Source organism: Plectropomus leopardus, chromosome 8, assembly GCF_026936395.1.
Source record: "Plectropomus leopardus strain MGB_pleo_1.0 chromosome 8, ASM2693639v1, whole genome shotgun sequence".
Taxonomy (NCBI): Eukaryota; Metazoa; Chordata; class Actinopteri; order Perciformes; family Serranidae; genus Plectropomus; species Plectropomus leopardus.
The window spans coordinates 16,262,737-16,277,718 of NC_142183.1; the positions used below are offsets into that span (position 1 = coordinate 16,262,737).

The following is a 14,982-nucleotide window of genomic DNA, read 5'->3' on the forward strand; positions in this document are numbered from 1 at the left end:
CTGTCAGGGGGAAGCAGCATTTTGTTTTTATGCCCCACATATCTGCAGCAGCCCCGCTGCAACTCTACGTTCTTTTAAAACCAAGGCTTAAGACTTTTCTCTTTTCCACTGCCTTTTGTTAAATCAAATATTTATTCATTTCTTGCACTGTACTCTAATTTTAATTTTTTTTTAGCATTTTTTAAATTTTCTATTCTCTAGCTCTTTAATTTCGTTTTAAATGCATTTAAATGTCCCTTTATAATGTGTTTCTCTTGCACTTCATCTTGATGCTTTTGATAATTTATGTAGAGCACTTTGAATTGCCTTGTTGCTGAATTGTGTTATATAACTAAACTTGCCTTGCTGGGGTTGTCACTTCAACTTGATTATATGAAAAATTAATTATAAAATGTATCAACAGCACAGTCACTTACTTACTTCCACACTCTGATCAGGATGAACACTGAACCATTTGTTTCTCAAAGTGCTGCCATGACTTCGACTCTCTGCCCTGCTGTCTGTCATTGGACTAAAACATCTGGTGACATTTTTGTTTTTCTTTCACCTTCGTAAAACTTTTTTTTTTTTTTTTTTAAATGAATAAACACAAATAATTCACAGCACACATTAGGATCTGTAATTAGTCATATATTATAAATATTATTGCATACAAAAAAATTGAACACTCAAACTGTTGTGTGCAGTATAATAATTAATGTCACCAAGTATGATAATATTACATTATATTCTTAAAATCATCAACTTGTAACAGAAAACAGGCAGTGAAAGGAAAGTTTCACTGAATGCCGAGAGCTTTGTCTAAAAAGTTTGCAAAAATCTTTGGCTGTCCGGGTAAGAACGGCCGAAGAACAGAGAGATCCATCGTCCTCAGTGTTTCTGTCAGGGTGCTGAAAGATTTATGTAAAAAGCTTGTTCATTACTTTGTTTTGCTAAAAAAATACTCACGTGCATAAACTGTGTATGTGAGAAACTCATACCTGCATGTGCAGTACAACAAGTGGGAGTCCTTGTGCAGCTGCTGGGCCATCTCCAGCTGGTGGTTGTTCATCAGCTTGTCATTGACGACGACCAGCAGAGGCTTCCCTGCACCGAGCGCCTCCAAACAACTTCCTGCGCCTGAGGAGAAACACAAGATCGAGCTCATTATTCATGACAAAGTTCAGCCTGTGTTTGTGCAACTACTGATTCCTATTAATTTTACTATAAGTTTAGTTTCTGTGGCAAAAAAATAATAGAATCTGTCCTTCCTCTATTTGTCTTAAACATGCAGTAGTTCAATTTAAAACTGCACATCGTCTGCACTGGACTCAAGCAAGACTGTGCAAGATTAAGGTAGATCTTGACGCCACATGTGATTGATGTTGGCGAGAAACTGCCACCCTTACACACGTGTTTCGGACCTGTCCAAAAGTAAGAAGTTTTTGGGAATCTATCTTTAATATCCCACCATTACTCTTCTTCTCCTCAGGTAAAATTTTGCCTCATTAACAAACAAATATGGTTGTTTGGCATTGAGAAAAAAAAAAAGCAAAAACACCTAAAAGTAAAAAAATGTAAATGTGAAATGTAAACAGAATCCCATATTCACATATGCTTAACACTCTGCTGTATCAACCACCAGTTTTCCATTTAATGTTTGCACACTGATGACATGTCTGTGTTTGTTTTTGAATCCCACAGAGCCATTCATGTCTTCAAAGCAGGAAATGAATACGGAAACTACCTGTAGTGGCTGCTCCTTCTAATAACGGTTAATTTGTGCAAAAACAGACAGTAATTTGGCTGATGGGGCAGAATCGGTTGACTGTTTGATTAAAATGTGACCATGAACTGGACTAAACTGAGCTTATCATTGATAGCAGTTCCACAAAACGATTACGTTACATATCTCACCTTTAGGTTTCCCTCCTCCAATGCTAACAAGGTTTAATGAGGCTGTAAAGTCTTTTCTGTGGGCAGCAAAAAACCTCTTCTAGCAGAACAAAATGATGTGCTGCTGATGAGGATGGGGGTCTCGATCGAGCCCCTGAATGGGTCTCAACTGAGAAAGAGCTGCAGAATCTTTCCTCATCCAGACTTTTAGATCTCAAACAGGAGGAGAAACTCCATTTCAGACTCCACTGTCGGCATGTGCGAAGGAAACTTGGAGGGTATCACACCAGATCACAGGATCAAAGCCGTCATTCACAAAAAATCCTCACTGCTGCATAACAAGCTGTTGAAGGTGGGCTAAAAAAACTCTTTTTTGGAAGACGTGGGTGAAAGAGGGAATTATCTTTATTGCAGACGTGTTTGAGGATGATCATTTAACGTCATTTGAACAGCTGATTGCTAAATATAAAATCCTTAGATAAGATTTTTGGAAATATCTTGGAAAAGTCTTCCTAATGCCTCAAACTGTGATGCAGGAAATATTTCAGGGCAAACTGCAGACTAAGGGCGGAGCGGTGTCACCCACCAAAGCTCGGTGGTCTTTAGAGAGTCTGGGAGGAGGATTTAGAAGAGGAGATAGACAGCGTTCATTGAAGTCTAACATGAAAAACATCTGTGCTGTTGTTAATGTATTAGCTGTACTGATGTGTAATGTGAAGCTTCTGCTTCATTTTTGTTGACTGTAATTTCTTGTTTGACATATTATCATAGTAAGGTGAGAATTACCGTCAGTATTTGAATAGACTGTAAACTCTACAGGGGAGTTTACTAAAAGCCCCTTCGGGTTTTTTAACCTCTCCTGCACAATTATTATCATGCTTATTATTATCTACTTGCTTTTATTCAATTTTGTGTACCAATAAATAATAAATAAAGAAATAAAAAACAGTGAGAGGTGGAAGGAAATGACTTGGTCTGGGTGTAGGACATCAAGGGAAGTACAGACGTTGTTAATTCCTCATTCATAGGGCTTGTTGGACACCCTGTAAGATGGTGAAATGAAAACTTCGGGACAAATGCTGGAGATGTGAAACCAACAGAGGTGCACGTATACAAATGCTTTATAAATGCCAAATGACAGGAATTTAGGAAAAGTATAATAATATTATAATAATAATATATAATTATATAATACTATTCCTCAACAAAATGCTACTTATTTTGCTACTTAAAATTGTTTAGTGCCTTTACACTTGTGTTATTTGTTCTATTGTAAATTTCTAAATTTCTATTTCATATTTCTTTTATATTTGACTACACGTTAGGCATTCTGTGGACAGCAAAGTAAGAATTTCATTGTACAGGGAAACATGTTTCCATACTGTGCATATGACAATAAACACTTTGAATCTTGAATCTTGAATCTTGAATGCTGACCGGGTTGATACAGAACCCTTTGCACTTTGTATTTGAGGTATATAACGCCAGAAGGGATTGATTTGTCTGCACGGGAGACTCAGTGGTGCAGGTTGGAAAACAAAAACAGTCCCTTTTGATGAGTGGTGTGGGGAAGTGACCAAAATAGCCAACTAGGAGCATTTAATTGTCAAATTAAACAAGCAGGGACTATTTTGGAAAATATGGAGCCCCTACATGAATATTATATTGAATAATTAGGGGGGGATTGTACAGAGGAGTGTTTTAAAGAAATGTAAAGGATAGTTTATACTGTGTGTCAAACTGATGATGCAGCAAGGTGTCATTAGCACATGGGAGAGGTATTACTTATTGAGATGGGACTGACAACAAATTAATGTGATGGTTGACCTTTTATGTCATTAAGTTTGGATACTTGACTAACAAATATGTGCTTAAATACACCGGCCCTGTTTGTCACTTTAAAATAATGTAGGAGGGATGATTATATTTTTCCATTCATCATATTGTAGAGTGTCAACATAGTGTTTGTTGAAAACACTTCTCACATGTGTCTTGTTATGTTCTTTTGTTAAGTTTTGTGCCTTGTATTTGTTTTTCTCTTCTACTTTTTTTTTGTTGTCCTGTTACTGTTCCTGTTTATGTTTATATTTGTTGAAAAGGAACAAAAAGGAAATTACAAAAAAAATAAATATATAAATAAATAGTGTGACCACGATTAAGTGTCCAGCTGGCAGGAGGTTTTTGATATTTTACTCACCTGCGTGGCTGACGACGAGGTCGGCCTGCTTCATGTCTTCTGCGATAGAGTCTTTGAATCGATAAGCCTCCAGCTGCACAGGTGGACAGCTGTCAGCAGCCGGAAGAAGAGATCCTTTTCCAACCTGAAGAACAAAACGCTCATATCCACAAGCCTTTAAAGCCTGATGGGAGAAAAAAAAAAGTTCACAAATCACACTTTGAAATTTCTGCCATTTTCAAAGTCCTGGAACAAGAGTTTTACATTTTACGCCCACTGTGAAATCTTGAACAGGTGATGTTTTTGCTGAAGTTTCCCCACTAATTATGAGAAAGCGCAGGTCTGAATCAAATCGAGAACTGCAGAACAACTGCAAAACCTAAAACCAGATAGCATCACAATTTTGGTTTCATGTTTCTTATTTTGTGGCTGTTAATATTATTAATAAGAGTATAAGTACACACGCTACATCAAAGTGTTGCAGTTTCAGGACAGAGTCAAACAGCATTCGTGTAGGGTGTTTTGAGCATCAAACACTTCATTTCCTGCATTCTGGTGAACTTTTATGCACCAATTTGTGCCTTTTCTGCATTAATTTATATTGTAAATGTCTTAAATTTTTTCAAAATAAAAGTCATCGGCTAGTTTCAAATTGTCCTTTTGTGTGTGTGTGTGTGTGTGTGTGTGTGTGTGTGTGTGTGTGAATGTTTGGACTTGTTCACTGCACCCCTCCTGAAATCTACACCTATGATGTTTTAAGTGCTGTTACAAAAAAACTGAAAAAGGTATTTCTAATTTGATAGTTGTTTAAAAATATAATGAATGTCCAACATACTGTACTCAAAAAAATCCAGTAAGTAATGTATACAGTTACACATTTTATATATTGTGTATATTCTTACTGTGATTCTTGCTTATCCACATCATACAACATATATAGTGGACTGAAAAAGAAACCCAGTTGATTGTATTATTTTAGTAGGGTACCAAAAGTTGAATTTGTATTTGCAATATTAATAATCTAAGTAATAAAAAAATCTATACTTGTCCTCCATGTATCAATACAATGTAGCCATGCAAAAATATTGAGATGCTATGCTGTATTGATGTTTTGTTCATCCCTAATATTTACCCGAGTACAAATTTCAGATTTTTGTTTAATTACGTATAGAATTTTTTGTGCTACTCTATACCTCTACTCCACTTCATTTAAAATAACCACTATACTTGTTACTCCACTTACTTTTCAGATTAAGATTTCACATAAAAATTAAAGATCAGTTTATAAGATAGGCATTATTCAAAATTAAAACATCCAACAGTATATGAAATAATTGAAATTAGCTCCATGTCGACCAACAAAGTTACAACAAGTACTACTTATACATTCATTCTTTAATAATGGACCAATAACATAACACTGATAGGGGACAGTGAGAATGTGTATATTAATACTTTAAGAACATTTAGTCTGTAACAGTTCCATACTATTACTTTTTCTAGTTGTTTATTTATACTACATTTATTACTTTTTATTAGTCCTGTTTCTATCAGTATGTATTTGGGGTTTTTTATCTCTCTTTTCTCAACCTAAGACAGAGGCTATTTGGTTAATAAGACAAAAAATGTGTGTCGTTGGTTTGTATTTGTAAAAATCTCAAAGTTGAGTAAAATAGTGAATTCTGGTCTGTTACTTGTAAATAACTATTTTGTGGAATTACTGATTTTACTTAAATAAACACCACTGCCACTGAGTATTTATAATATATTGCAGCAGTAGTTGGTGCCCCTTTTTAACTCAATAATAACCAACTGTGCTCACCTGCACGGCCTCTGGGCGCGTGATGCTGTCAATGAGCTCATCGAAGCTCGTGGTGCCGACGGTTACAAACACCGTCTTCATTTCCGCTCAAGCAAAACTGTCAGTTTTCAGGTTTGTTTGTATTTTTAAACACTTCGCAGCCTGCTCTCACAGCTCATCTTCATCCTGCAGCCACACAGCTGACAGCTACTTCCGCTTCAGACAGGTGACGTCATCGCCCTGTCCCCACGTGATGCTGCCACCTGGAGGCCTGGAGCTGTGACCACAGACAGGCTGCTGCAGAGTGGAAAAATACCAGTTTAAAGCTCAGATTCAACGCTGCTCAGCTGGTTTTCTGCACAGTAATGCATTCAGTATAACAGTGGAGTGATATGACTTCTTTAGAACAATAAATAAATAAATAAATAAATAAATAATTATATCCCACTTTTGTCTCAAGAGATGTGATTTCCACATTGGTTTTCGTTAGAGAGAATTAGAAATAACCCCATGAGGTTAAACAATTTAAGGACAAAAATGCAAAAAAAAAAAATCCTACAAATTAAGAGTCTGATTTACTTCAGTTTCAATGCATTCTCTGCCACTGACTTGTGGCCGGATGATCAGATTTTTTATTTTCATGATCAAAAACATAACAGAACTGAGCTCATTCTGTAAAATGTCAAATTTTCAATGAACACAGATTATAGGAACAGTTGTCCACACATTTCCACAGAGATCCTCTTGTAGTTTTGTCCCCAATTTAAACCAGAGTTGTATAAAGAGTACAGAATTTATGCAGCATTACAATGACAGTGTGACCTATATTTAAGACATAAGGCTGAGGGTAAAGGGCGGGGATTGGTATACTGTCTCACTAGTTTGCATAATCATAGGTACATCAAGAAATAACCTCACTTGGTTTAAAAAATTATGGATCAAAATGAGTTAATTACAAATAAAAATCCAACAGTATAAGTAGCTGAATAACACTGACAGCAGCATTTCTGCTGATTTTACTCCAAATGTTAATAATTATCTCACTGTAATGGAAACGTATTTCTCTAACATTGAATTCAAAATGTTTGTTTGTAACTGAGAATTTGTTGTATTGCTATTTTTACTGAAGTACAAAATCGGAATACTTCTTGCACCACTGGATGCTTTAACCTATGTGTCACTCACACACACTTTGACTTGTCAGCCAAATTTAGCCATTTTAACTTCTTTTAACTTGAAAATCACCAAAATCCCGCTCATTTATGGAGGGTCAAAAGTGTCACAGAAAATGCTGTGAAGACAATAACAGGAATTAAAAATGAAGACAAAAGATTTCACATCTGAATTGACATGTAAATAAGTGTAGAAAATCACTTTGTCATATAGAATATAGCCGTGTTATTGTAGATGTAAATAAATGACGATACACTTAACTGTGAAATATCAGTCCTCACTTTACTAAAACTTGCCCATTTCTTTCAAAAAGTCTGACATGAAAAATTTGGTATAGCTGTGTGGATGTGTTATGTGTATGCGTCTGCTCCAATACTTGTTTGTTATGTTGTCATGTTAAGAAGAAAATTAGTCTTAGAATTTAAATAGACTGTAAATTCTCAGGGAAATCTACCTGCACAATTCTAATGTTATCATCTACTTATTTTCATCAAATCCTGTGCGCTAACAAATATAAATGAAATGAAATTATTACCATGGCACATGTGGCCCCCCACAGTTACTAGGAAGCTAAACATGGTCAGTGTAAAGACACAAACTGGAGCTACTCTCTTCAGGGCTCCGTTGTCCTGAGCCACAACATAAAGAAATGACCCACTTTCTCAGTGATCATCATGTTTTTGTTGAAGGTGAGTTTGTTTTGTTGCAGCTGACAGCCCAGTGGCACTGTGGTGTTTTTGTGTGTAAAGATGTCTCTGCTTAAAGCTGCCTTGTGGAGTGGACAGAGATAAACCCAGCAGGAACCAGGACAAGACACTCAAAATGAGTTTTTTTTTCCCTTAAGGAGCTTGGAGGAGCTGTGGTGACCCTGCTGCTTCAGAGACGTCACACAGCAGCCGCTGCCAGCTCGGTGAAGGATGCACAGACTCAGCGAGCACCCAGCAGCTCCACCTGACAACCGCAGAGCGAGAGGAAGAAGAACCAGCTTTGTGCTCCGTGGGACGTGGAAACTACAGCAGCACTATGTGTGACAAATGCAAAAAGAAAAAAACTTGCAAAGCACACACCAGCACCATCGCACGCTGCCAGTCTGGGGCCTGAAAACACACACTGCAATGAGGAAGTGGAAAGTGTTGCCTGTTTCTGAGAATCTGTATTTTTAGATGATGTAGCTTCAAAGTTTAACTCCTTGTTTTTTCTTCTGTCCCTCGTCACCTGTCATTAGAGTGGGATCTCTGTGGCCAGTATGAACAGGAGGAACAAATACAGCCATAAAAAACTGTTGTAATACATATTTCCTCATGTGACTTTTGAGTTAAAATGAGGAACCAGGTGCACTTCTCCTGCATTTAACTTCAGATGGATGCTCTCTCCTACAAGGGCCGCTGGTTTTAATCGACTACTTTGTTTAAAAAATGACTAAATAAATCTACCTTCTACTTTCTTTGACCCTATGAAGCATGAATTGACATCACTTTCCTTGTGCTGCGTTCAGACGCTTTCACATGCATTTAAACCTTCGAAACATGAGCTATTTGGTTTCCTTTCTTTTGAAAACACCGGGAAAAACGAGATGGGCAACGTAAGTGCTCCACAAATTGCAAGAATTTGGTAGATTTAAAAAAAAACACCTTTTTGGACATTTTTTACTAATTTTTAGGTCCTTTTTTTCGGAAGTTGCTTTTTGCCTTTTACCTGTGTTTTTTGAAAGACATCAAACCAATTAGCTCAGGTCTCAGATGATTAAAGTGCAACTGGTTCCCTTTAAACTGCGATTGTAACAGTCCACTTCTGGTACAGCTGGTCTTCACACCTGATGCAGACTGTGCCCAAGTACACATAAACCGTACTTCAAACCGCAAGTGGACCTGCACACGGTACACTCATCTGTGCCTGGGAATGGTGACAGTATTCACAATAATTAAACGAACTTGACTCTTAGGTCACGTGTACGTTGACCAGGTCCCTGATGTTAATGATGCGTTCCAACCACAAAATCTAATATGGCTGCTGCGTGCAGACAGTAGTGAAAGCTGCAGCCATGAACTTTTTATTAGCAGTTCTGTCTTATTTGTGTCTCATTAAAAAAGGTTGTACATAAAGTACTTTCTAACTTCTGTCTGTGGAAATATTGCTGCAGTGAAAATACAGCGTAATGTGTTATTAACTGCTTTCGCCAACAATGGTTAACCTGTCTTGAACTAGGGCTGGGCGATATTTTTAGGCTGTATCTCGATATCTTTAATTAATTAATGCTCTAACTGGGAGACAGAAGCAATTTTTTTTTCAAATTGCCTTATATATGTGACAATGTTGTAGGAATGAATATATGTACTTTGAAAAAATATTAACACAATTCCACTTTTGATCAATAATCATTAGTAGATGTAGATATAATGACAAAGTTGGTAAAAGCAAGTATTAAAACAAGCATAACTGTCTGATAAGTTGAGAAAAGTGCATCACTTTACTGTAATGCAACCTTTAAAATCAGGGAAAAAAAACAATTTATTCCACCTTGTGATATAACAACATCCAATACGATACAAGACGATATATAGTCTCATATCTCAATACGATATAATATCTTTATATTGCCCAGCCCTTAAACTGGCAGTTAACAACATCTTGGTTTTCTGACTTGTTGAACTGGAACGCGATCAACTCTGAATGAAGCATAAATAAACATTATTCTAATATTGTGTACAGATATATCGTTGTGTATCAAAGATAAAACTGTAACTGAGCCCAATGACAAAAAGCAGAAAGGCCAGCATGTTTATTACCAAATGACGACAGCTTTTTCATAACTTTGAGAAGAAAATAAAAAGAAACATGAGACCAGGGTGCAACAGAAATTATTTAAGGCTCTGTTAAATCCTCAGCTCCAGAAACAAAACAATGTACCATGTATCCTGAAATGTCACAAAAAGCATAAACTAGTATAAAATTAAAGTTTAAAACTGGCTACCCAATGTCGTTAGTCTTTAATAAATAGGTTACTATAAGAAAAAGAAAAAATACAAAGTTAAATCTGATTAACTGTGCCAGAACTTTTATCAAACCACATTGCAGCGGGAGTTATTCGATGACAAGAATTCAGCGTCTCCTGAATTTTTAAAGCAACACACGTCATGTAGTCATACACAAATATGCAACTGTGAGCTTCCTTTGGTCGTTCCAAAATCATTCCCCCACAGAGACTCCACGAGAAAACTGAAAATGGAAGACCTGCGTCCACGCGGTTCATGTCTTGTAGAGACTTTGACAGAATTCAGGCTAAAAACAGTAAAATGGCTCTTCCTTATCACTCCAAGTTGATTTAGTCGAACATTTTCAATTTTGAGCATGCATGTTTTCAGATGAGTTTAGCTGCTTCAGGCTACTGCGATCATAAAAAGGTAAATTCTTGATGTTACAGGTTTAATCCACAAAATCGGACATCATGTCTAAGTTTCCCGAAGCTAAAAAACTCGCTGCTGCAGTTTCTGTCAGTTAGAACTATTTTAACGCGATTTTCAAAATAAAGCGAGCAGCATACCTGGGCAGCAAACTGGTCGAAGTCTGCATGCTTAAAAGTCAAAATGCTTCAATATTAAGAAATACTTTGTCAAATTCCAAACTTGAGACATAATACAAGTAATAATAAAGTATATAATAGTGATTAAAGCAGCTTTAAAAAGAAGCTGCAACCTCACAAACACTCCTGCTTATTATTTCAGGGATACTTCCGACTAAAAGGAGAGAGAGAGAGAGAAAAAAAAAAAAAAGAAATTCACAGATGGCCGTTCTCGCTCATTACAAGTCCGTCTGTCTGACTCCGTCCTGGGCCATCATCGCAAAGGCCGTTAAGGTTGCAGCAGAAACGTCTTCTAACAGTTATGATATCAAAAATAGGACCGACATCTTTCCTGTCAGATGCTCTGTGAGACAGTCAGAAACCACATTGAACAGAAACTTTACCAGCTGCGGTAAGTTTTTGTCAGCTTGTCCCCGGGGTCATGGTTCATCAAAAATCCTTGTGGTGATCCACACAAATGATGCATATCTAAAAAGAAAAGAGAGAAAACAGCTTAAGTGTAAGGATTTAAAAGGCTAAAAACTGGTGTTGTTATTGTGCATCTGTGTGGTTAAAACAGGCAACATCTGTGACAGAATCTAAAGCGAACTTCCTGTTTTGGAACATAATTTCTTTTTCAGGATGTCACATTTTCCTCTTTCTGCGGCTCGGCTCACAGCGCTGTCTGCTTCATTATGGCGCTAAGCTGCTCATACAGTTGTGTTCTTCATGCCGCATACTTTCTGCAATCTTATGATAACAAGCTAAACCAACGGTTTGCACGCAGCAGCACCACCCACTCGTCTTTCTCACTTCCAGCCGAACCTCTCCTCTCCCTCGCACTGCACTGAAACGCCACACAGTCATCCATTTGCCACATTTCTACACAGCTTGTGAACCATTTTACACCAGCACTACAGGGACATTTTATCACATTTTGTAAAATTAGTGAGCGGCCAACTGTGCTGTGTTCGTGAGCTCTTTGGGGCAGCCCGAATACAAATGCAACAATGCCTAAGAGGATAAGAACAACGGTGCTTGTACCTCTTTCCTCACTGTACCACACAGGCTGTGCAGCACTGTTCCTGCTTCTCCGGCAGCGTGGAATAATTCATCTGTCGGACGATCTCTGCGAACAGCTCGTCCACCATGGTCTTGCTCTTGGCAGAAGTTTCGATAAAAGGACAGCCCCACTCTTGAGCCAGAGCTCTCCCGTCTGAGCCGGCCACCTCGCGCTCCGATTCCAGGTCCACTTTGTTACCGACCAGGATCAACGGCACCTTCTCGAAGCGCTTCACTCGCACTATTTGGTCTCGCATTGGTCTGATATCCTGAAAGATCAACAGGGAGAGGATAGGAGCGTGTGGTTTCTCAGGAAAACTGTAGGCAGTTTGTAGCACTGAAACAAATAATCAGTTTACCCATATAGGCCAAGGTGTTTTCTATTACAACATTTTCTTAACAGATTTTCTAAAATAGTTTATATATATATATATATATACACACACAACTCCCAATAATTGAATATGATGGTGAAACAGCTACAGGAATACTTTAGTCAATACATAAAGAACAATAAACATCTTTCTTTCTCTTTGTGGAGGTGGCACAGCAGTTTCAGTTTGATTTTTGGTATTGCATCATTTCCTGTTAGTAGAAAAGACTTCAGTGAGCTATTTCTTTGTACACCAACTGCAAACAAGTACACAGTGACAACAACAACATGTTAGTATTGCCACTCGGCACAAGACTTAGGTGGTATTGCTGTATATACGGCATATAAGGGTATTTATAAATCCCAAAGGTATGTTTTTCAATACTGTCATAAATACAGGCGCTCCTCTTTCTCATAAACTTATTGTATGTAGTGCACAACACGCACTACCAGAGCTCAGTCTTCACTCTGTACTGGTGTAACAGGGAGCTGAGCTGAAAGACACAACAACACCTAGTGGTGGAGGGAAAAGTTATAGGACTGTAAACAGCTGGCGGCCAGCAAAGGCAGAGACTGTGGGGAGTAACGGCATGTTTTTTTATGTCTAACTTGGTGATTTAAGGATTTATTTCAACCAAACCAGCACCCCACACTTATACCATCACATTTGGTATACACTGGTGAAATTTTAAGAAGGTAAGAAGGTATGAAACATTAGATAGCGCCCAAACCTACTCTGCACCCTTATGCAGGCCAGATTGGGCCCAAAAAACACGAACTGAGTAGGGATCCAAAATTATCAGCCTGGCCGAGTATTGGGGCCAATATTTGGCATTTTGCTGACTATCTGTGGAAGCATTTTATTTTAATAATTGCCGATAATAATTAATTAATTAAAAAGCTCAACTTTTACTGTGTAAAATCTCAGGGAGCTAGTTTTACTTTTATCTAAATTTTCACTTGACTTTATAAAACCAAACAAAAAAAGTTGCTGGGAACTTCATGATGTATATGACGCTGAACATTGCGGTTTTGATTAAACATTTGCTAAAGGCATTTTAAAAAAAAAGTTTTTGTTTAAGTTTGTTATCTTCCAAATTCCAATTGACAGATTCTCATTTTTATTGTAAATGCACATCAGTTTAAAATCTCAGTTATCAGTCTCATCAACTACTAAAAATCTGTATCGACACTGAAAAACCAATATCGGTCGACCCCTAAAGATGAGTACCATTATTAAACACGGTCCCTATTTTAAATAAACCGATAAATGAAAATTTGGATGGTGCAGAGCTCTGCAAAAAGGCAGTGTGAATCACACCCACATATTGAATGTAAATGCAGTGATTAAATACCTTGCTATGAGCAGTTTAAGGGGTGTGTGTGTGTGTGTGTGTTGAGGTGACACCAGATACCTGGAATGACTGCTGGTTGACCAGGCTGTAGACCAGTATGAACCCCTGCCCGTTCTTGATGTACAGGTCTCTCATGGAGGCGAACTGCTCCGTCCCCGCCGTGTCCAGGATCTCCAGCACGGAGGGAGACGAGTCCACCTCGATCTCCTTTCGGTAAAAGTCCTCGATGGTCGGGTCGTATTTCTCGATGAAGGTTCCGGTGACAAACTGGACGGTGAGCGCGGACTTGCCGACGCCGCCGCTGCCCAGCACGACCACTTTGTACTCTTTCATCGGGGCGGCAGGCTAACTTAGCAGCTAACGACTGAGCTACACCGCTATACTCGCTCCAGAAACATTTATCAGGCCTACAAAATAGCTAACGAGCGAACTGACATATGTTAGGCGATATCAAATAACCCCTATTCATTCACATAAACCAAAGTGAGGCGCTCATACTCGTTGTTTTTCTCTCGCTGCCTCGCTAATTAACAAGCAAAAGTTGACGTCCGTTAACTCCGGTGTTAGCTAGCGTTAGCTCGCTTCTGGCTAAATTCACGCTGGTCCATGCTCCAGCCTCGAGCCTCTACATCCGATCTGATAAACCTCAAGTACCGGAGAACTTGCCGTCCAGCTACTGACAGCAAGTCACGTTAAAACTCACTGCACTTCCCCTACAGAGAGCATGCCAGTTCCTGCACACTCTCGCAGCTGCCCGCCGGTGTCGCAGCGCTGGATGTGTCCGTCCGTCCGGGCCTGGTTCTGGTTCCGGCCCGGCCCGGTGCCTCGACACCCGGCCGTGCTATCGACGGACAGACCGCAGATTCAGTATCAAAGTCCAGGAGTCCATTTGCTACAGTTTGATGTCGCTTCAGTGTGTGTTTGACTCTGTGCTGGGGCGGTTTGATTACAGAAAGGAAAGCTTTTTCCACCAAGTGATTTCCTGGAGCTAACAGTCTGGTTTCCGGTAACGACAACAAAGCTTCCGGCGTGACTGTTTTCAGAATAAAAGCCTCTTCTCAAATTTGAATTTAAACTCATCTCTTTAAAAAATACATTGTTTATAGGCTGGTTATGGACAATCCCAAAATATGACTTTCTCGTTAACAATATCCTCATTCTTAGAAAATTTTATATTCAAATGTATGAAAGTGAAGCCATGCTTTAATATATTTCACATGGATGCACCTTTTAAATTTTTTTTAAAGCCATAATGTTTGTAAATGGACTGTTATTTTTTTAAAAGGTAAAAGGTAAAGCTGTAATAATAATAATAATAATAATAATAATAATAATAATAATAATAATAATAATAGTCTCTGCTCTACCCTCCCTAGACACGTAGAAAAATGTTGTGATTACATGATTTTTTTTACATCATTTAAATAATTGGGGTGTAAGAAACAAATCACAGAGTTTTTTTTAATGTTATTTATTAATATTTTATGTCCCTTGTAGTGGACATAAGGTCAATCTTTGCTAAAAAAAAAAAATAAATGTACATTTATTAACAGTAACCTACAGCATATTCACATCATAAAATAAAATTCACTTTAAAGAAATGTAACA

At 38.0% G+C, this 14,982-nt stretch overlaps 2 protein-coding genes across 2 annotated transcripts; both read right to left on the reverse strand.

Annotated features, from left to right (window-relative positions):
- Window positions 1-614: 614 nt before the first annotated feature.
- LOC121947851 (UDP-N-acetylglucosamine transferase subunit ALG13) lies at window positions 615-6,085 on the reverse strand. Its single transcript, XM_042493004.2, has 4 exons — window positions 5,874-6,085; window positions 4,073-4,235; window positions 981-1,119; window positions 615-890 (listed from the first exon to the last, which is right to left on the reverse strand). The coding sequence occupies exons 1-4, from the start codon at window positions 5,952-5,954 to the stop codon at window positions 779-781; spliced, it is 495 nt and encodes a 164-aa protein (XP_042348938.1). The 5' UTR covers window positions 5,955-6,085; the 3' UTR covers window positions 615-778.
- A 3,692-nt stretch (window positions 6,086-9,777) lies between these two features.
- Window positions 9,778-14,377, reverse strand: rap2c (RAP2C, member of RAS oncogene family). Its single transcript, XM_042516802.2, has 3 exons — window positions 13,435-14,377; window positions 11,629-11,915; window positions 9,778-11,073 (listed from the first exon to the last, which is right to left on the reverse strand). Exons 1-2 carry the CDS (start codon window positions 13,705-13,707, stop codon window positions 11,637-11,639), a joined length of 552 nt encoding a protein of 183 aa, XP_042372736.1. The 5' UTR covers window positions 13,708-14,377; the 3' UTR covers window positions 9,778-11,073; window positions 11,629-11,636.
- Window positions 14,378-14,982: the final 605 nt, after the last annotated feature.

Bases quoted from the DNA above. Each gene is read 5' to 3' on its own strand.
- LOC121947851 (XM_042493004.2), bottom strand. From the start codon at position 5,954: ATGAAGACGGTGTTTGTAACCGTCGGCACCACGAGCTTCGATGAGCTC. The intron at 1,120-4,072 runs GTGAGTAAAATA...GTTTCTCCTCAG, and splicing joins CCTCGTCGTCAGCCACGCAG to GCGCAGGAAGTTGTTTGGAG. The intron at 891-980 runs GTATGAGTTTCT...TAAATCTTTCAG, and splicing joins TTGTTGTACTGCACATGCAG to CACCCTGACAGAAACACTGA.
- rap2c (XM_042516802.2), bottom strand. From the start codon at position 13,707: ATGAAAGAGTACAAAGTGGTCGTGCTGGGCAGCGGCGGCGTCGGCAAG. The intron at 11,916-13,434 runs GTATCTGGTGTC...TTGATCTTTCAG, and splicing joins TCAACCAGCAGTCATTCCAG to GATATCAGACCAATGCGAGA.